This window comes from Thamnophis sirtalis, unplaced genomic scaffold (genome assembly GCF_051295495.1).
Source record: "Thamnophis sirtalis isolate CommonGarterSnake01/CBP01778 unplaced genomic scaffold, rThaSir2_p1.2 scaffold_3, whole genome shotgun sequence".
Classification (NCBI taxonomy): Eukaryota; Metazoa; Chordata; class Lepidosauria; order Squamata; family Natricidae; genus Thamnophis; species Thamnophis sirtalis.
Genome location: NW_028261383.1, coordinates 103,943,618 through 103,966,650, shown reverse-complemented (window position 1 = coordinate 103,966,650; position 23,033 = coordinate 103,943,618). Strand labels below are relative to the sequence as shown.

At 39.6% G+C, this 23,033-nt stretch overlaps 1 protein-coding gene and 1 long non-coding RNA gene across 6 annotated transcripts in view; both read right to left on the bottom strand.

Moving 5' to 3' along the window:
• The window catches only part of LOC148048088 (uncharacterized), a 116,396-nt gene extending 115,522 nt beyond the window's left edge, over nt 1-874 (bottom strand). Inside the window, exon 1 of the long non-coding RNA XR_015695790.1 lies at nt 523-874. This is a non-coding gene — a long non-coding RNA (uncharacterized LOC148048088). The remainder of the gene's footprint in view (nt 1-522) is intronic.
• A 6,749-nt stretch (nt 875-7,623) lies between these two features.
• Nucleotides 7,624-23,033, bottom strand: part of ARHGEF37 (Rho guanine nucleotide exchange factor 37) — a 54,897-nt gene continuing 39,487 nt past the window's right edge. For all 5 annotated transcript variants that reach the window (XM_087709638.1, XM_087709639.1, XM_014055782.2 and 2 more), the window contains 6 exons: nt 20,152-20,262; nt 19,431-19,760; nt 19,052-19,180; nt 17,620-17,815; nt 13,726-13,898; nt 7,624-9,204 (listed from right to left, as the gene is read on the bottom strand). In XM_087709638.1, the coding sequence (XP_087565764.1) occupies nt 8,989-9,204; nt 13,726-13,898; nt 17,620-17,815; nt 19,052-19,180; nt 19,431-19,760; nt 20,152-20,262 (1,155 nt within the window). In that variant the 3' untranslated portion in view covers nt 7,624-8,988. The remainder of the gene's footprint in view (nt 9,205-13,725; nt 13,899-17,619; nt 17,816-19,051; nt 19,181-19,430; nt 19,761-20,151; nt 20,263-23,033) is intronic.

Genomic DNA, 23,033 nt, shown 5'->3' with positions numbered 1-23,033 from the left:
ATTGTACGCCTTGCTAGCTTTTGTCCTTCCCCTCACTCAGCAACAGAGCATGAGTTCCGGCAATCAGAGAAGAGCAATATGGGCCAGCATTATTGTCATATCCGTAGCAGCAGTTTCCTTGTCCGTTGCTTGCAGTGTAGTGAAGGATCAGATGCCGAAGGACCCATTCAACCATGAAATGCTGCTTGCCTTCCCTTAAGAGGCTGCAGAGGCCTGGCATTTGCTGCAGAGCCGTGAGGGAAGACTGAGAATCTCTCTTGGAGGGCATGTGGCTTTCACCCCCTCAGCCTTTTTTTCCCCTTACAAAAGTGTTCCTGAAAAAAATATTCATGTTCCTGAAAAAAATATTCCACCATGAAGCACCTCTACTGGATTGTACGTGAAAGCTTTTGGCTCGGGGCTATTTTCTCCTCATACCTGATCAAGGCAAAGATTTGAATTCCTTTTAGCACATCATACTCCATCACGGTCCAACGTTCCAGCTATGATTTGGGAAATTTGCCAGAGGTGGGATTCACTTACCTTCCCTACTGGTTTGCAAATGTGAGCATGCTTGCATCGCTTGCATGTACCTCTTCTGTGCATGAGCACCATCTTCTGCGCATGCACAATGCTCATGCATTATGTCAGGGCGGATGGGCGGAGCCTCCTGCAGCCGCTGCTACCGGATCGCCCAAACCGGAGAGAACCGGCTGAATACCACCTCTGGAATCTGCCTAAAAGCCCAGTTGGATGGAACTTACTGGTAGAACACCAGAACAACTCTGTGGTTGTTTATTTCATATTGTTTAAACCAGCAGAAATTAGAAACCCCTAAAGTATGTGTCAGAAACGAATCTCTTCCCACATACTTGTCTCTAATGAACCTCGTGGCCTGTATTGTTGTGCGTTGCTCTGAGCAACAGTTCAGCTCATCAGGAAGCCCCTTCCCCTCCCCGCTTGCCAGAGGTGTTATTGCTCACAAATCCTCTGTCTTATTTTGCCTTACCAAATTCACAAGTGTCCCTAAACATGTGCAGGAAAAATCAAGAAATAAAATGGCATGCATGTGTTCGGCAATGCATAGCTGGCATCCCAGTGAAGGCTGTGAGAAGCAGTTAAATTGGTTGGCCTTGCCGTTGTCAGTTTCCATATGCACAAACCACCCCTCTGTTGTCTTTGCTACAATAAACTAATTAACTTCTAAGGTGCCAGGGTATTCTCTGTCCTCTAAAGGCACACACTCAAAGTGAATTCTTGACAACTAAATCTTGGTGTTTGGGTTGGAAAGAAAACAGCTATGACCAAAGCTTCAAGAAAAGCATCCAAAAGCAGCTTTTAAAACAAAGTAGCTCAGATGAATAAATCAAAGGTGCTTCATGAGTTCATTTCTGGGACTTCTTGAATGTCAAGCAGTAGGAAGGGCCTTGAGACTATGCAGAGGTGTATTTCCTAGACTAGATTCCCTGAAAACACCAGAAAGGGTTTTTGCAACCTGTGTAGAAGCCTTTTCTGGTTCCCAGCTTACCAGAGAAAGCTCCAGAAACAATACAATAACCTCAACACAAAGACTGACAAAAGAGTTCAGGACATCTAATATAACTACAAGGGATTCAGTGGTGGGATTCAAATTGTTTTTACTATTGGTTCTGTGGGCGTGGCTTGGCGGGCATGGTGTGGCTTAGTGAGCATGGCTTGGTGGGCATTGGCAGGGGAAGGATACTGTAAAATCCCCATTTCCTCCTGATCAGTTGGGATTCAGGAGGCAGAGAATAGATGGGGGCGGGGCCAGTCAGAGATGGTATTTACCAGTTCTCTAAACTACTCAAAATTTCTGCTACCAGTTCTCCAGAACTGGTCAGAACCTCCTGAATACCACCTCTGAAGGGATTCCTGAAGCAAAATAAAAAAGGTTGGGAAGCTGCAGAACTTAGTGTAGTTTTTATGTTGTGGATTCTTCCAGTTAAGAAAGGTTTGCTACTAGCATCCTTATAAACGAAAAGACATTATTCAGGATAGAAAAGACAAACTCTGAGAAACATGGCACAATTACTTTAAAAAAAAAAATCCATCAACCATTCTTTTGTCATGATCTAATTTGAGGATTTCTATATATAAAGGATTCTCCCTCTCTTCCTTTTTAAATATATTAGTAAAACTAATGCAAACTAAACCAGAAGAAAAAAATAATAATTGAATAACAGTTCTGAAAGTGCAGAAAAATATACAAGGGAAATAAAATGGTAATAATGACAATAATAAAAGGCTTCCAACTTTCATCACAGCCAGCGTAAGCTAATCTAATACTTATAATTATACAATAACATAATATTTTTTGTCCAACTCTTCTCCCTATAGCCTAACTTTTATCCTAGGTCAACAGGAAGTCCATTAGGAGTCACCAAAAATCTCAAACAAATAATTTATCCCTGGTCAAATAGACCAACTTTATATTCCTTCTTTTTACAATAGTGCATCTTTATTTTGATTTGATTTTGATTTGATTTGATTTGATTTTTTTCCTCTTTCCCATCAAACTCACATTAAAAAACATTTTGCCACAAAAGATACATTTTTGTATAGAATTCATCTAAAATGTGAGACTTCGTTCATTTTCTTTAAAGGTGAAAACAGCATTACAAACATTTACAGATACACACATCAGAGGAACAGCTTGATCTGATCAGAATTGTAGTTCAGAAAAAGAGGAATTTGAATCAATCTGCTTAACAATGTTCCTTGGGCAGAATTGTTCCCTATCTTTTGCATCTCTTTAGCTGACTGTCTTGTTTTTCACTAGGCCTATGGAAACATCTCTCAATTAGTATCAAGTTCAAATAAATTCCCTGGCTGTTTCTTTGAAGGAAATAAGAGTTCCCAGCTGACTAACAGAGAGAACTGCTGACGACTGTGAATATCTATGGAGCATTTCTAGCCTGAAATAAGTCTAGAGTGCTGGAAACAGAGCAATTAGAGTGTACCTGTCTTAGCTCTGACCTTGGACCCTAATAGGAGGGAACGGGACAGGAGGAAGGTTCCCTGTAATGAAAGCCACACCAGATTCTAAGTGTGAAGCCAGAGATTTTCATCCTTGTCCTAGCATCCATGACTTACATGAACCAGCTGGTTCAGGCTCTGTCCAAGCACTGTTCATTAGCTCCAAATTACAAATACAACATGTTCCATTAAGACCGCCAGAGCATTCCTGACTGAAGGGTATGTCCTTGCCATGCTATTTAAAGGCATGCATACTACCCTTTATTTGTCCATATATGTTGGTTGAAAGAGACTTGAGCCTTGCACTTAGCTCAGAGAAGACAAGAATTGGCCACTCAGAAGGGGAAACCTCTATCCTTGACCCTATCTTTATCCTCCTTCCTATCACCGTTTCCAAACTGTTGAGAAATATATAGCATTGCATAGCTGAATTAGCATCGTATTCAAAGATGAAGCCACCAAAATGTATGGACTGCCACACTTTTGAGTCCCAGTGCCATGCCACTTAAAATACTGTGGAGCCTACTGCTGCTCTCCTAAATTATCTTCAAACCATTCCCAACTGCCGCGATGTCTTTTCTCGGTCTCCCAGGTTGGAGTCAAGACAGCTGCTAGCTGATGAAGTAGCTTGAACTTTTCCAGATGGCTTTATCTCTCTTTCAGCAGCCTTCTTCCAGTTGGTGCATCACTTGCCGCTCAATACTGAAGAAGGGAAATCAGACCTAACCTGACTGAGGAGTGACATTTTTCAAAGTAAAGATTGGCAGTCCCCTGCCCGAGAAAATAGTTTTTGAAAGAGTGGGTTAGATTAGATGATTGCTAGCTTGTTCCCTGGTTTCTCATCAAAAGGTTCCCCGTCAGTTCCCCTCTCAGTGTGACTTATGCTTTCAAAAGCATCCATATTTTTCCTAGCATGTAGCCTCTGATTGATCTGGTTTCCCATAACTATCTTGAGACCTGGTGGTTAGTGGAATAATAAATCTCTGCTCGGTCTATATCACTTCGGTCCAGAGGATGATATTTACATGGCTGCATGAGTCTCGCACAAAAACGAATAATCTTGTAATAGAAAAATGCAATCAAGCAGGAATAAAATCAGGCTGTGCAACCATTTTCTTCCTAACATGCTGGCTTCCTGGTGTAACTGCTTTGTTTTTTAGGGTGGAATATTCTGCCACCTGCCTTCCCACTTGCAACGTAAAATAGTATGGGATAGACACAAATGACACCCCCCCCCCCAGTGTGAGCATCTTTATGGCTTACACAGATTCAAGTCATGGGTATTTATCATTTTGATCATTCTAGTTACTTTGTCCTTAATATTGGTGCTCAGAAAGTATTAAATTCCCAAAGTGTTGGCTAGACATTCTTGAATCTGTGGTTCAAAGCTTCTGGAGGACACTAGCTTGGGGATGACTGCTTATGTAGCCCTAAGCCAACGTCAACTGAAACATGTAACGTGATGTGATAGTAGAAAAAGCAGCTGTGTGTGTGTGTGTGTGTGTACGTGCATATGCGTGCGTGCAGGTGCATGCAAGAGATCTGGATGTAAATGGTCTGTAATGACAAATGGACACAATAACTTAAACCCTTTCTTAGCTGCCTCTATATTGAAACAAATATGAGATTCTGGTGTCACTTACACTTTGGCAGGCCTACCGTTGACTGCTGCAGGCCTCAAAATTGCACATGCCTATCAAACCAGGGCCCAAGTATCTTTTTGACATTGGGAGCAGTAGACTTATCCTTGAAACTGGCGTATAATATCAAGTATGTCACAAATGACAACTCATCATTCAGGCTGGCAGTTGAAATGGCCAGGGTGTCCTGATTTGAATCTTGCTATGGTATAAAGCCTCCTCGATTGGCATTTGCATCTCAAAAGGGAACTGGACCCTTCCTTGTTATGATACTGTCTAAAGGCAGCTCAGGACAATCCATTTCTTATATGTAGATTCAGCATGGTCAACGCGGTGATACACAACTTTGGCAGATATTTTCGGTGATGAGAATTCCCTACGCATGGAAGAGAACGGGGCATGCAACCAATTCTACACTCACCCATGCCTAGTCATCTTTACATGAAAATATCTACCCTGTAGCGCCTCATATGCACTTCCTGTGTTTCATAACCCTCCCACCTCATCCCTCCGAAAGTACTAGTTCCTCTGCCACTATCCTGAAACTTGGGACTACAACTCCCAGAATCATGCTGTCTGAGGATGATGGGAACTAGATAAGATGGTAAGATGATATGAGAAAAGAAAAAGAGAGAAGATGAGATGAAGGGAAGAGTTTATTGTCACTTTTCTCTGTGCATAATGGAACACATTAAAATAAAATTCTGATGCCCACTCTCAAAGGAACACACACATACACATCCATACATGTGCATACACACATACATATACTAGATATGCATGTGTGTGTGTGTGTGTGTGTATATATATATATATATATATATATATATATATGTATGTATGTATGTATGTATGTATGTATGTATGTATGCATGCATGCACGCACGCACACACACACACACACATACGCACACACATACATATATACTCTGTGTGTGTGTATGTATGAATATGTGTGTGTAGATGGATGGAGAGAGAGACAGAGAGAGAGATATGTACACACACACACACACACAGACACACACACACACACGAACTGTAGTCCAATCCATGTAGAGGGCATAAAATCATGAAAGGTATGATTGTATCTTCAGTCTTCCAATGTAAACAAATAAGATACCATTGTAAACTGTTCAAACTATTCTGAAAAGCAATGTACTAGAACGATTAGTCATGAAGGCCAGCAATGGGAAACAAGGCAGTAAATATTAACTGTTGCTTTTAATGCCAACAATCTAGTCCTTTCTCTTCGAAACATAAAGGGATAGATTGCCAGCTCCAATGTTGCCTGGTATGCTTAAGAGACAAATGGGGGAAGTAAGCCATCTGGTGGTAAAAGAGCTGCGTAACAACAGAAAGTAAGAAGAGACATAATCAGACAAGAAACATGCGCTGACACCAGAACAGTTTGAAAAGCATCTTTAAGCAGAGAATCAATACTGTTTATTTCTTTCACAGTTAATGTAATGCAAATATACCATTGTTATAAATATAAAGAACCTAAAATTTCTGGTCTCATTCTTTTTAGTGTTCAATTTTTGGACCTTAAGACAATGTTCACAACAGTTCAGACAGTTAGTTTTGATGGTAAATGATTCTAACACTACCATAGGAAGTTTCCACAGATTACAAGATCTATACAAGGCCATTTCTCGGCCATTTCTCACCCATGTAAGCACATCAACTATAATGTACAAGTTATATTGTCACAACAGGTTATTAACTCTAAAGTTGAGAATTGGCCCAAACAACGTTACTTGTTGCATAGTTGACAAACAAAGCAGCAGCTATTTAGAAGATTTAAATACTACAATATTTAAAGGAAAAGAGGAAAGGGGCTTCTTGACCTTTATACCAAAACCTCTCACATTATGAAGACTCTACTGCAACTGCATTGGGATGTACAACGACAAAATCAAGATACAGATGAGTTGTGTTACGATTCAGTTAAAACATAATGTTGCCCATTCATTTTATTCTCCATCTCACGTAAAATGTTGTATATCAAAGAGTAAACCCATGCATTTTTCAGGAGCCACACTTGAAGCGATCTAGTTGCATTTTTAAACACCGCAAACTGTCTTATCACTTGCACCCAGAAGCATTAAAACTTTAATATTTCACATCATCCTGAGCCTTCAGATCAGTTTATGCATTCGTTTTCTATGCTGATTCCAAAAGTAATTTGATGTGATTACAGGTGTACGTGGATGTGGGAAGATAAGCACAGTCTCTGATGGAGGGCAGTGAAAAATTGCATTATGCCTCATGTTAATCTCACAGGCGCAAGTCCCCTTTATTGTACATTCTGATTTCACTGGAAATCGATCTCTGGAGCTACATTTCTTCTCCTTATTTTTAGAGCGTCATTTTTGAAGGGAAAGAGAGTATTTTAATAAGGAAGTATTCCTTGCAAATAAGTTTCTGTATAGTAATTAGGGCATGTCAAATTTTTCAACTTTCATGGATGTCGCATGCATGGATGTGCGCGCACTCAAATTTGCAAACCAGTAGGAGAGTAAGGGAATACCACCCCTGACCACAATGGCCCTTTCATGCTCAATCAATAGAGAGATGTATGAAGCTGGTCACAGAGGCAGCAAGAGAGTGTATACACATGAGAAATGTGAGGGTTATATCAGAGGCCAAGAAACATGGAGGCTGATGCCAAAGAAGAAATCCACACAAGACTTGATGAAACTCGCTTAAACATTTTTGTAACTCAGATAACCACTTTCTGCTGTTAGTTTATGATTGTATGGATTATTTTTTGCTTAGCTAGATAAGATTCATGCAGAAAAAAAAACCTTTAATTTTTGTAGCACAAGGAGTAATTTTGAGAAAATAAAAGTAACAGTATTTTGGGGGTATTTGATCAGACATGCATTTACCATATCAAGCTAAATGTTGTACAATTGCAAAAATAGCAGCATATTTGAATTCTTGGAGTAAAAACACATATTTTTTAGAACCCCTAATTTAAAAAATGCAAAAAATAATTTTCACATTATTAAGACTGATTATATTACTGAAGAGAACAACTGGGTTTACAGCAGTACTCTGGGAGTTCTACTATAGGTCATTGGGAAATGCTGAGCTGGTTTCTTTAGCTGTTTCTTCACTATTATAAAACCAAAAGGACATTATAACAGTGAAAGAAGAATGGGGCTTCAACTGACCTATGGCTCACAGCAGTGGTTGGTTTCAATTTTTTTTTAGAACCTCTTCTGTAAGTGTGGCCTGCTTTGTGGGAGTGGCTTGCCAGCCATGTGTCCAGGTGGGAGTGGCTTGGCAGTCATGTGACCGAGTGGGAGTGGCTTGGCAGTCATGTGACTGGGTGGGCATGGCCAACTTGTAAAATGTGGTGAAACTCACTTAACAACGCTCTTGCTTAGCAACCAAAATGTTGGCTCAGAAACTCTGGCATTTGAAGCATGCAAGCCTTAAAGCTGTCAAGTTACAAGACCCTTGCACCCCTAATCCTTTAGAAAAAAAAACCCAGGGGTGTTCAAACTTGTCAGCTTTAAGACTTGTGGACTTCAACTCCCAGAATTCCTCCTCTCACTCCTCATCTTGATGATGTGCGGACGGGCGGGAGGAGGGAGCTGGAACTAGTTCTAAACAGCACTGTAGATTTGTGGAACCTCTTCTATAGAAGAGGCTAGAACTGGCAGGAACCCACCCCTGGCTCACAGCTTCTTTGTCACGATGGGTTGCTAACTGATTGAGATGGGTATTCTGGAATTAGTTAGGAAGAGACACATTCCCCTTCTAAGCCCTTGTTGCACTAAGCACAATTACACGTATGTGTCCTTCGGAAATCTTTGGTTTGAGACCATGTATTGATCAAATACATCAAATCTCATTTAGCAACAATTCATAGTTATGATGGTACTGTAAAAGTAGCTTTCCGACATTTACAGGTTTGTAAAGCAAAGGAAAGCTGAATTAAGATTGTAAGCACAGTTGTGGGTTCACTTAGCAAACACTTCACATAATACTGAGTTGTGGGTCCCAAATGAGATCACTGAATGAGGACTATTTGTAATGCTGAAGGTGCAGTAATTATCCTAGATTACCACAGGAACCCTTCTTTTCCAATATTTGGAAGATTCCTTGTCAGCTTTAGATCAAGAAATACCATCACAATTATAAGTAGCTTATGTACCTACATTCCTTCATATATATATATTTTCAATAAATATGGCACAGATTCATTCTGATTTTCTGAAACTGAAACTCACAATATTCCAGAGGACTCCTAGCCTCATTGTCAGCCTCTTTGCCCATTGAATGTCATGAAAGAAAAAGGAAAAAAGAGGCAATGAAAACATAGCTGACTTCTAAACCAAGCATCTCTTAACAGTTGCATTTACTGAGCTGGAAATGGCCAAACCCATCCAGGTGGTCGCGGGGGTAACATGGCCAGGTGGTTGGAAGGCACGTAGCCCTTCTGTCCATTCACTTCCACTAAGAACCATTCGTTGCTTCCCTTTTTATCATGGGGTTCCAGCACAGTCACTGATTGGCCTGCTTGCAGACTGACTTCCTGGTTGCTCCTGGCTGTGAAGGGATAAGCAGCACTTACCTAAGAAAAACACAGAAACACAGAAACAAAAACACAGTTTTAATACTGGATATGATATGATTTTGATCATTACATTACAGGATAAGATACCAAAAAATTACAGAAACATGGACAGCTCAGTCCTATCCAGATAGCCAAAGCAACTTTTTGGGGGTGCCTTTCTGCAAACATCCTGAAGAAGTAGAAATTTATTCTGAAATTTATGACAAGTAGCCACGCCCAGAACAGGTATCTAAATTTGTGGCGTTATACAGGACACAAATGAGCTACTAGTCCAAAGACACAAGAACATCTGATTGTCAATTGTCAGCCTGCAGACAATGGTACGTTTGAAGCTGGTGAGGCAGAAATCTCTCATTTTTAGAACCAGAAAAAACCATACTGTAAATAAGAGAGAAGAAGCAGAATCTTTCAAAGCCAAGAGAAAGAGAGAAAGAGCCAGAATTTAAACCTTGAGACTTAACATATATAAAGAGCCCAGTTCCTCCAGAGCGTTGTTAGATGAATTTTCTTGCCTGTATGGCTTCCTAATGTTCTGCAGAATGTGGACTTACAGTATGTAACCTGGTTGAATTTGTGTGGTGAATGCTGAGCAGTAAGAGGCATGAATGAAAAGAAAACAAGTGGAAGTAGTGATAGGCATATAGAATTGTGAATTATTCAACTCAGTTCTGGATACTAGGCAAGCTCACAGCAAACCTAAAATAAATGTCCAGACTGTTTGAGCCTTGGAATGCAGTTTGTGTCAGCCCCGGAGACATTTTTCTCCTGGCATCTTCAGGGCTGCCACAGCGGAGGCTGGTTGAGCTGTGGGAACAGGAGGGGGGGAGTAGAGATAGCAAAGGGATTGTAACCAAAATAAAATTCCTTCCTCCGAGAACCAGGACGTTCCCACCAGGTGCAAGAAGGCAGGATGTGAGGCCAGATGAACTTTGGACTGCGACCCAATTGGGCCATGTAATGGACTACATGGGCAGGGGGAGGAAAAATGTACTTTTAACTCAGGGGTAACCCAAAAGAGTCGGGTTTCCCCAGATGTGCCAGTATGATTTGTTGGATTTTGGATTCAGCAGCATTGGGTGATGATATTATGTATGCCCAGACCAAGCTCCCTTGCATGCTTATATGGCTGCATACTAACACTATCTTGGTGCTGCCAATCACAAAATTAGAGCTGGATTTCTTGCTCATGAATGGCCCTTATTGCTGCTCATTCTCCTGCTTCACCTCATACTCCTCTTCTGAGCCTCTTACCTTTTAAATGAGCTATTGTAACTATGGACCTAGTCCTTTCTCAGCCCCTGGACTGAAATTCAAAAGCAGTTCATCTGAGTCCAGAGGACAGACATTCATAAAATGGGAGTGAGCTTCTCCCAATACAATAGGATTAACTTTTAGGAAAAGAACCTTATTGCATTCTGATTTGGTGGCACTGGGTGATGACTCATTACTGTTACAAAATTGTACGATAGTTTCCTTCACTGCTCAATGTTCCCAGAACCAGTCTCTTGAAGATGCAGTTCCTATAACAGTCTCTGCAATGCACTGCGATTATTTATGTTGTTTGGGGGAGTGCCAATTTGCCTACAACACTATAGCCTTAACAGCACTAGCTGCCAGGATGACTACAATTGCTCTATACTCATATGGATGGACCAATTACAGTGATGGCAAAGTCCACTGTAGTAAGTGTGTTCACCATAAAGGTTGCTGGTATACTAGTTGCTGAGCTGCTCTGCAAGTTCTTGGATTTCATCTTGATGTCTTGTGGCAGTTGCTGGAATTCTCGAGCTTTTTATTCTTGGATGACTTTGACCTTCATATCTTGGGAGATGAGTCTTTGGTTTATTTGGGTGGGTTTTTTTTAAGCTTTATAATTAGTTTATCAAAATATAAATTCAAAAAAGTAAGGAAAAATTAGGAGGGGTGGGAGAACAATATGGTATAAAGAGGGAAAGGAAAAGAGAAAGGCACTGACTTCCGATTCTTTTTAGCACAGTGGAAGATAACAACATTAAACCACAACTTTTTACTTTTACACAACAGCATGCACAAGCCATTTCTATAACAATACACCATCTAATTAGAAAAAACGAAATCATTTATTCCCCCCCCACCACTGCAAGCATAAAATCTGGAAGCAATTTCAAAATAGAAACAAGGTTAGATATATTCTCTTCTTGGGATAAAAGAATCAATTTGACCGTGTCTGTTTCTCTTTGCTATGGGGAATAATATATGCTCTTGTTAACTCATTAATCTTTATTGTAATTCATATTAAGAGAATTCTCTATATTATTTCAAAAAAAATTTAACCCTAAAGGGACAAAATTCAAATCCCACAAGGTATCCAGATGGCATTTAGGGGTAGTATTCAGTCGGTTCTCTCCGGTTCGGGCAAACCGTTAGTGGCAGCTGTGAGAGGCTCCGCCCACCTACCCCAACATAATGCACAAGCACTGTGCATGCGCTCACATTTGCGAACTGGTAGGGAAGGTAAATGAATCCCACCGCTGGGTGTGCCCCACAATTTGGCAGACTGTTACAATCCTGCAGTCAATCCTTAGAACACAGAGGTGGCAAGAGATGATGGGATTACTCCCTGGAGGCTTTCCCCCAATTATTGATTCAAGTTCCTTAGTTTACTAGAGAACTAATATAAGTGGAGTGATGGAAAAGAGATCTAAAGCAATAAAGGTATAAAACCAGAAGCAGATAACACCAAACATTAATGAAAGTTCATTTTTCAGCCTACACAATAGTGATAAGAACTGCAATGTGGCAGTTCTCTCTGCACTTATTTCATCTTGTGCTAAAGATTCATGCTTGTGTTAAATTACAACCTTTTAGAGAAAGGTGAACAGGACAAAGTCACTGCACACATACTGGATGAATTTGCATATTTTTGGAAAGCGGTGTCACTTGATAGGGTTTTCAATACTTTTAGTGTTGCCAGTTGTGATTTGAATTCAGGCCTCTGGTGGGTTTTTACCAAGCTGCTTTTTGCAATGCAGAAGTTCAATTTTTACTAAACTGCGCATTCGCGCATAGTGCGCATGAAGTGAACCGATTGCTCAGCCGGTAGGAACCCACCCCTGATTCAGGCCCTTCTCTGCCCTTTCAAATAGCTAGGCAGGACATGGATAGCTGGATCCAGGAAGTATTCCATGTTTCTCCAAGGAAGGAAGTAATGCCACCTTACTTTGAAAGTAGTTGACATTCCTGGGCATGGCTATGTTTAATTAATTTTCCCCGGGGTTCAACGTCCCTGTTTTAAATAATATAGTTGAAAGATGGTGGGGAAATCATAGGGCCATCATACAAAAGATCTTAGAGGAAAGAAGCTTTCTAGATCTTTTCCAGTTCAATTCTAGTTATGAAACAGAAATGGTAAAATATTAGTCATGGTGATGAATAGTTTTCATTCGGAATTCATGCAGACTAAACTTTTCAGGGCCCTATTAAAACTTTGACTTCCAGCTCCTACACAAGCAGCAAGTGAATGCCCAAGTCTATCTGATGCCTCTTATGATCTTATGTATTGTTAGACATAATCATATAAACTAATCCTTCATATGGCTGCTATATCTTATCAATCTTTGTTTTGGTTTTCATTGCTCACTACATGTGCCGTATTTTTCGGAGTATAAGACGCACCTTTTTCCCCAAAAAAGAGAGGGTAAAAATCTGGGTGCGTCTTATACATTGAATACAGCATTTTTGGCTTCCTGAAACCCCGCCCCCTTCATAAAAATGGACATACAGAGGGTTTGGGAGACCTGCAAAGTTCTCCTGGAGGCTGGGGAAGACAAAAATGAGCGAAAAATGGATGGTTTTTTGCTCATTTTTGCCCCTCCCCCAGCCCCCAAGAGCACTCTACAAGCCTCCTAAAGGGTATGCATGCTCTTTTGGGGGGCAAAAAATGGGCTTGTTTTCATGAAAAAAGGGCCATTTTTGGCTCATTTTTGCCCCCCCCCAACCCCAGGAGCACTTTGCAGGCCTCTTAAACTCTCTGCATGCCCCATTTTTCACAAAAAATGAGGCATGCAAGGGGTTTGGGAAGTCTGCAGAGTGCAAAAACGTTTTTTAAATTTTACCTCTTCAAAATCTTGATGCGTCTTATACTCTGGTGCATCTTATACTCCGAAAAATACAGTATATTTCTTAATTTGACCAACACCTTGCCAGTTCCCAAATCTGACCCACACTCATGTTTCACTTTATAAATGTCTCAAGGATGAGTCAACATATCTGGGCTATTCCATATTTAAATCCATTGGAGATCCTATTTCTAACAAGCTACCTGGGGGTGGGGAATTACTTTAGAGGTATGCCCAATTTTGCATCCTGAAATGGCCCTGATAAAATATAAATCAGCATAACAGGATAGCAAATGCCATCATCTGCCAGTCTCCAGCCATAAATTCACTGCCTGTACACAATCGGTACTATTGTCCTTGAAAATCAAAGCAACAAGAAAGACTAAGAAAGGAGTGGCTGAAAAACTTGTACTTTACTCACCTGTAAAACTGGAGTGCTGAAGTACGCTGGGGGATTGGGAGTTTGGGGTAAGTTGTAAGGAGGAGGCATTTTCCCAGCAGTATTGCCCTGGGGCACCGTTGTTGTTCTGGGCTTTGAGCTGGGGGCGTAATGGTACCGTTGTAGCTTTCCAGGTGAAATGTAGCCCCTTGGACCTGCATAGTACATAAGACAGGTAGGGTCAGGCTGAAGGCTAGACTGCTGACAAGAAGCAGGATGTTCCCTTGTTGTTTATCAGCTAGTAGCAGATGGCTGTACTGCAACGCCAATGAAAGTGGCATGAACTTGACATAATTGGAAAATAATGGTGTAGAAATAACAATTGATATAAAAAAGAATGGACAAAAAGGCAGCAATTATTGTAGGAAAGAAGAGAGGATGTGTGGGATGTACTAATGAAAGGATGTGATTTTTACAAGAGTTTTTGGCAGGATGTAATCTGTCCTATTTTAAAATCAAGGCCAGGAGGAGATATTTTTGAATGCATTAAAATTTTACGTTCATATAAAAATCCTAATGATACAGCGACAATGCCTAACCTTTTAACTATGGCTATAGAAGTAAGGTTTTTATTGATGTATTAATGTATGTGTTTTAAAATGTTTAATATAATATCTATCTACTTATTTATCTCAAACTGTTTTATTTTATACTAACCCTTTTTATTGTACTGTATCTGTACTTTCTTATTTGTGTCTTTCAACTTAATAATAGCACTTAGCAATAATACTTAGACTTATGTGCTGCTTCACAGTGCTTTGCAGCCCTCTCTAAGTGATTTACATAGTCAGCACATTGCCCCCAACAATTTGGGTCCTCATTTTACCAACCTCTGAAGGATGGATGCCTGAACCAACCTTGAGCCGCTCAGAATCGAACTGCTGGCAGTTGGAAGAATTAATCTGCAGTACTGCATTCTAACCACTGTACACCGCAGCTCTTGAACTATAATATTTTGATATTATGTTATGTTATGTTACGTTACGTTATGTTACATTATGATGTTATGCTATGCTATGCCATACCATGCTATATTATTATTACATTATATTATTATTATTATTATATTATATTGTTATTACATTATATTATTATGTTGTTGTTGTTGTTATAGAAAGGCAACAAGATGAGTGGGAAAGATGACCAAAACTAGCACAAATATGATGAATGGAGACAAGAAGGGGAGATATAGAGCTATAGGGTTAGAATGAGTCCTGGAAAAAATTACACTGTAGGGAAAATATAGAGGAAGAGGTGTTTAATATAGGAAAAGAAAGGACAAGAAAAAAAAGAGGAAAGGAACTGGTTGCAATATGAAGGCAGAGAGAGAGGTAGAAAAGTCAATGTAAAAGAATGGTAGAGAAGAAAGAAAGGGCAATTTGGACTTTTGCTCCAACTTTAGGCAAAGTTCAACCATGGGACAGACAACCTTTAGTTCAGTTAGTGATCTTCTAGATGCTGAAAATATTTCTCTTCCTTCACCTCTCTGTGTAGTTACTCCCCAGCCCTGCAATTTGAACAAAAGCTGTCTCATTTTCTGCCTAACAGGACAATGGTACAATTGTTGAGGCATCTCTCCTGTTTTTTTTTTTTGTAATTACCTAATACATGCAAAATCTGGTAAGGGAATTTACAACAACTCTTGGGATACTTGAGTCCAGCTATCCTACCATCACTCTAGTTTTCCTCCTGACATTTGATTTTCACTATTCAGAGAGCAAGCAACTCTCTCTTTCATTATAACCATTTAGCAAGTATACAAAGATATATTTTTCCCCTATCACCTAGTTGTTCAGACAAATCAGCACACAGCCAGAACCTCAGCTACACAGGATGATACGAAACAGCCGACCAATCTACAAACATCAACTCCATCTACCAATCAGGATGCAACTACACAGCCAATCAACCTACTTACAGCAACAAAAGCAGCACTCCACCCCCCACCCCAAGATTTATAGAAAGATGGCAGCTCCGACCACACTTTACTCGCACAAGCACAAAGCCGAAAACACCAACCTGAAGATGGCGAGTGGGACCTCGCCGAAATGTTGTCAAGACAATCTCAATCTTACATGGGAAAAGACCCAAATACAACAAGACCAGCATACCTACACCCGTGAAAATCTACGAAAGCACACACACACATACACACACACACTATATATATATATATATATATATATATATATATATATATATATATATATATATATATATATATATATATATATATATATATATATATATATATATATATATATATATATATTTGCCAAAGGAAGAACTGCAAATTCCGTTTTTTCCCTCCTACATTAGCTAATCAGACTATCAGATCACATGTTACATGAGCAATAGCACTCTATAATAATCTTCCCCAAATTGCTGAACTCCAGATCTGATGGACTAATAATTCCCCTGATAACCAGCCAGAGATTTGGGAGTTGTAATCCAACACATCTGGAGCTCACCAGATTAGGCTCAATGAAATCTTCTGTGGTTATGGTTTAAGCTTCTTATCTGATGCAGTAGGGATGTAAGAGATATCAGACGCAGATTCATTTTACATCAAAAGGCTGCACTTCATCAAAGACTGTTCTGCAGCCAGATCAATTCACTCACCCCTTCTTTTCCTTCTAAAAAAGTTCTAAATGCCAATGTGTATTTTGTAAAATAGTCCTTTTGTACCATTTGAATTTATAGGTGCATCTTTCCACAAGCCTCCATCGCTTAAGGACTCATTGCAATTAATGCATGTATAATTCAAAAATATAAACCATATAAACCAGGTAGGTGGACCAGATTCTATACGAAACAGCATATATTGCAATACAGCTATACAACTCAGCCATCATGGGATTTTGATGCATAAGCCAAATACAAAAATATTTTGATTATAAACAACTGCCTTCAGTTGAGTTCCACTTTTATTTATTTCAGGGTATATCCACATACAGTCATGTGAAGAAGAAAATACATCCCCTTGTATTCTATGGTTTTACATATCAGGACATAGTATAAACCACCTGATCCTTAGCATTTTTTAAAAGTAGGCAAATCCAGATGAACAACAACACATGACGTATACCATGCCATCATTATATTTTACAAGCCCCGGGGGATTCCTGGTAATCTCCCATTCAAATATTGTACAGATCTGAACCTACTTAGATTTTTGAGATAGATATTTCAAAGAACCATGGAATTAAAAAAAAAAAACGCAAGTACAAAGAAAAAAGAAAACATTGCTTTTCAAATTTCACAAAACAGAATAATGTGTGCCATTCATTCAGACTGGGTTTAGACTGATCAGACCATCCCAATTTACCACTTTTGGTAACAAGAAAATAGGTCCTTGGTGCTCCTTGAGCTTGCTTATTTTCATGCAGAGTTGATGATGATTACCTACTTTGGGTAATGAAACATCTTCAAGGAAACCACCAAGCTCAGCAGTGGTGGGTTCTGGATCCCAGTATGGTTGCAACGGGGCCCAACATCCACCACATGAATGCGCGCAGTGCGCACAAACACACATGGATCCTTACCTCTTGCGACGCCTCCACGATGCCCCAGCTGCTCGGCGGAGCGTTGCGCAGGCACTGTGCCCTTTGTGCATGTGCGCGGAAGCGCCAAAGAGCTCAAATACAGGTAAGGAGTTCAGGTAGGCAGGCAGGTGGGCCCTTCAGAGCACCATACTAGAATGGTACCTTGTGCTCCGGGCAGGCACCGGTATGCCCATACCAGGGAGTACCACCTGCAACCCACCACTGAAGCTCAGGGAACACCAAGGATGCCTCATTTCAATCCCGAGCTACATACATTCTCCTTTATTGGTACAAAGAAAAGGGTTCTGGGTGGTTGCAACACTAACAATACCTCCTGAATCAACCAGCCATCGGTTTGTGTTGCCCTTGGAGTCCATGCCATGCAAAAAAGCCACTATCTGCCCTCTCTGCAGAGTCAAGTCCATGTCTTTGCAGCCACCGGTGTCGCTTGTCACCTGGTACAACTTATCTGGGCCATGTTTGTTCAGAAGCAAAAGGACCTTCTTCTCCTCTGCAGAGCTAAGAGGCTATTGAAAAGGTAGAAGGAGAAATGAGTCAGAAATATATCCCCTGTGGAAGAAATAGGCTGCTGTGTTTTATGCACTTATGCATGAATCATAATGAACAAGGTGCTAATGCATCTAACCAAAAATATCCTAGAACAAGGTGTGATAAATGATAGTCAAAACGTATTTTGCACGCTAAGCTTCAGAAAACAGAGAAAAAACAGGAATTCTGCAAATGAAGCAGAGTAGGACTGCAAGAAATCGGGCACTGGGAAAAGGAGAGGGAATATTATTTCTATCTGCTTCTAATACTACCAGTTCTATTTCTTCTACAGGGCCAAGAGCAATACATTTGCTTGAGACAGCTGCTGCTGAATCTCAGTGCTACAGCCTTTCAAGCAATCATACTAAACTAAGGTCAACTTCTCTGAAAATTGTCAGTAGGCTAAAATAAAACATGCCTAAATTACATTTTAAAAAACGCAAAGCATAATAACTGTCTAACTTGTTACCCTTCCATTGCTGGGGATGCAAATATCTAGAATCTATCCGGATGTTTTATGTGTACAATTCTCAAATTATAAAGTTTAAGCAATATGGCCAGTAATTTCTTTAATGGCAAGTCATTTAAATCTACTGCAGTACAAAATCAACTGACTAAGATTATCTGCTTTATCCTTCCTAATGCTTCTATTGGCCCTGAGATTGTTTTGGAATTACTAGTAACTAATTTTGTTTAGTCAGAAGTCATTACAAAACCATCCATTGGCCTACAATTTATACTAAAACCATCATCCGCTGCAGAAATCATTTCTATATACACTGCAGCATATATGGGTCAATGACTCAAAAAAAAGATCTTAAAAGCGTTCGTACGCTTTTCTCCTAAAATGCATACAATGCACAAATAGGTTGTCTAGTAAAGATGTCTGAGTGCCTTAATGAAAAATGTGACAGCATAAACTAAGACTCATCTTGAGTTCTTCACAAAAGGGTAAAGCAAACTCTCCAAAGACAAGCAAGCCAGCCTTTGAATTATTCACTTCCCTCACACTTAAATTCCAAGTTTATACACAATCCAAGAGTCTAAATATCACAGAACATCACTAGATAAGACTTAGAAATCACCTGGAATTACCACCTGCTTCTTCCATCCCCATGCCAGATATTTATGAGTCAACTAGCCATCAGTCAACTGAGGAAATTGTGCACGAGTAAACACCCCCCCCCTTTCTTGGTTTTCCAGTAGCATCATACCTGCACAGTGGGGTTTGGCAAAAGAGTATCAAACTTCTCCTGGAGAAAGTACAGCTGATCTTCTGCCTGTTTTAAAGTATCCATTACCATTTTCCAAAATTCAGTTGCAGAGAGATGTCTATGGGGCAGCTATAAGAGTAAGCCTAGAATTAGATGACTGAAAAAGAGTATGTGTAAAACAGTTGCAATTTTCTTAAACTTTGTAGTGGGTCCCCTGCTTTTTATACTCTCCATAACAGGCTGCACAGCAGCACAAAAATATTTTTAGGAATGGAGTGGGATTTCTGTGTCTACATGGAAATGCTACATTTCTTTTCTTCAAGAATATGCCTATTAGTTACATGCAGGGAGAAGCAATCGAATAGAAATCTCTGCTTACCTGGAGAATCTCCCCTTCTGCCTCTTGGAGGACTTGCTTGGCCAGATCCCTCTGAAGAGTCACGAAAGAACACAGGATGCAGGTCAGCCACTTCAGGGCCACCTGGTTGAATGTAGGAAGCTCAGATACAAGCAAGGAGTTAATGCCAAGATAGGTATTCATCATAGCCTCCTCCTCATAGGTCACACTGCCCGTCTCATTCCTCTTCTCCTCATATTCCTCATAGTCGAGCAGCTTATCCGATCGCTTCTTGATCAGATTCTGGGGTCCCCTCAGAGTCTCTGACAAGTTGCACAGCGGCTTATATACCAGGTGCTCCAGCCTCTGCTTCTGTAAAGGAAGAGATGCAGACTTTGTCTCAAATCTTGACCTCCTTCTTTGCTCTGTTCCGACGTGGAAGATCAGAAGCCTTTGGGCTGAGAGTCTCTGGTCCTTCTCCTTGCTTATGTGCCTAATATTTAGAGAAATCTTAGATAATCTAAAACAATCTCAAAGAACTTGCTTTGAAATTTTGGAATATATATGACATTAGGTTCCATTTCTCAGAAATTGGCTCATTGGGTAAGATGAAGATTTTTTTTTCTTTGATAAATCATTGTATCTCACTACAACTCACAAAATCCCAGTTTGCCTTCAAATGTGAGAAAGCAAAGCTATAATCAATCCATCCGATCCTTCCCTCTTCCCAAATTTGCTAAACTAGAAATGAAATAATACTTACATAGACAGGAAAGATGGTGCTGTGAAGCTTTTTTGCAAGGGAACAATATGGTTGGGTAATGTATGTTTCTATATCCAATTCATCTTCATGTGGTTTGAAACTAAGAAACATCTAAAAGATAAAGAAGTTAAACTGATAACCTAAAAACATGATTTTATCGGGAACATATCCAGTGATTCACATGAAATCAGTCTCTAAAATGCCATTATTATTTATTGAAAAGCAATATTTTTCAGGTTAAACATGCATGAGTTATGGAAATAATATACAATTCAATTAGAAGGGGGATATATGGAAGAAAGGCTTGAAAACCAAGCTAAATTTTAATTTTAAAGAATTTTTATAAAATGATGTATCATTGATACATGACACCAGATAACTTGTCCAAAATGTATAAAAGCAAATTTCAAACATTTGTTGGAAATTTAATCAAATAGTGTACATTTTTTCATCTTCAGTGGACCTGCAACAAAAATATTGGGATCAAATATGTATTTTGATGCAAGTGGTTTTAAAAGTATACAACTGAGACTTTTCTTTTGGGCTTAATGGACAAACAAATGGAAACCTCTTCTGGAACGTTGTTTTTACATATGATAAAGAAAATGAGAACGTTATATACTCAAAGGTGGAAAGGCTTACAAATACCTGCAATGGAAAAATGGATGATGAAGTTGGTAGACTTGGTGGAGATGGCAAAACTGGCAGCCTCGGCTTAAAAAAAAAGACTTTAACAAATTTTATTTCTACTTGGAAACTACTTTGGATTTTTTGTGGGACAGAAATGAAAAACTGATTTGGAGATTTAATGATTCAAATTTTGTGGGACCATCAAAATAATGCAGCAAATATTAATCTTAGAATAAGAGTGTGATGCATGTTAAATATATATGTTTGTTCCAAAGAAAGTCGAAATTCATTCTTTTTGTAATTTTTGATTTTTTTCTTTTCTCATGTCCCCTTTCTTTTCTGATTTTTTTTTCAAATCTTTTTTCTGTTTTATAGTTTACGTTTGTATTTTTAAAAAAATTAATAAAGTTATATACTTTTTAAATGCATGAGTTATAGCACACTATTTAAAATAGGCAAAGGAAAAAAAGAATGCAGGAAAGAGATTGGAAAGAAGGGGAAAAGAAAGCTTTGGCTGGTTCCATAAAAGTTGGAAAGTGGTGAATTGTGATCACAGGTTAATATTTGCCACTGTCCACCTTTTATTATAGAAATAATAAAGGCAGGACACCAATCAAATAAATAAACATAGAGTCCGGTTATGAATTTTTGAAGTATTTCTACATCAAAATTGCAACTTACACAAAGAGTCAGTGAAAAAGCTATACACAAATATTATTAATTGGTGGTGGCACTTATGTTACGGATATTACTGTGAAGTGTCATTCTGGGAGAGTCCTGGTCTCTGTGTACTGAGGTTGGAGTAAAAGTTTTGGTTTGGTATGACCATAAATTAATGCAAATGTTTCATGAATCTCCTCCCAAACTTTGCCTTAGTGAATCATTTTACAAATTCATCAGCAGATTTACATAGATGTTTCCATTGATCAGAGTCTACTTCCAATTAAATATTCATAAACATGGTAGTTTTCTGTTGAAGAATGTAGCTCTGTCTACAGAGAAGGCCTTGAGAAGGAGGTGGGAAATGGTTACTCAGCCTTGGAAAAGTAAAAAGCATAAGAATCTGAATGAGATAACCTCTCCCTTGACTTTATCCTTGAGAAAGGAGAAGGTTCTCAATAGGCTTTCAAGATTCTGTTAATAACATTGCAATAGCATAGCATTTAGACTTATATATCGCTTCTTTACAGCCTTTTCTAAGGCATTTACAGAGTCAGCATATTGTCCTCATTTTACCGACCTCAGGAGGATGGAAGGCTGAGTCAACCTTGAGCATGGTGAGACTCGAACTTCCAAATGGCAGGCAGGCGGCAGTCAGCAGAAGTAGCTTGCAGTACTACATTCTAACCACTGTGCCACCACGGCTCTTAATGAACCCTAACAAGGAATTCTAACAAGTAGCATTGCTAGAATTCCTGCAGTGTCAGTTTCTTGGCCTGACCTACCTTGAACAGCTAACATCTCTCCATCATCTCAAAAAAAAAAATGAAAAAAGAAATTCACTTCAGATGTCTTTTAAGATCTACTTAAACTGTATGTTAAAAAAACAAAATGTAAGTCTTTAAAATGTGCCTCGTGCAGGGCCGGATTTTCCTATAGGCTAACTAGGCTTCAGCCTAGGGCCTCAAGATCAAGAGGGGCCTACATTCAAATTGTTAGCAAAATTAAAATTACACTATTCTAAAAACAGTGAACACTAAAACACTGAACTGAAAATAAGGAGAAATTCTACGCATATGACTAATAAACAAACATAAAAATGTATTGGTTAAGATCGTTCCAGCGCCGCAGCAGTTGGGGAGCCTGCCTACGTTCCCAGCACCGGCGGTCGGGCGAGAGGCGCGGCCGCTCCCAGTAGCCGCCCCGTCAACGCAGAGCCCACCAGCGGCCAGGCAGGTGAGGGCGAGGGAGCCGAGCCTGGCAGCTGAACGCAGCAAGGGAGGTGGCTGGCCTTGCTGCCTTTGCCGCAAAGCAGAGCCGCCCTCCGTCGGGAGGCCAGCTATATATATTGATATATATTGATATATCACAGTAATGATGTATTTTATTGTCTCTCATGTAATTTACAAACTTAAAAATGGGAGGTGAAAGGGCCTCATAAGTGGAGTAGCCTAGGGCCTCTTTTCATCTAAATCCAGCCCTGGCCTCGTGGTTAAACATTTTGAAGAAGGGTTGTCTAAGACGAATTTGCAATATTGTTGCATCAGATTTGAAATCTCTTGTAGATTCCTGATGAGGAAATGCTCTCTATG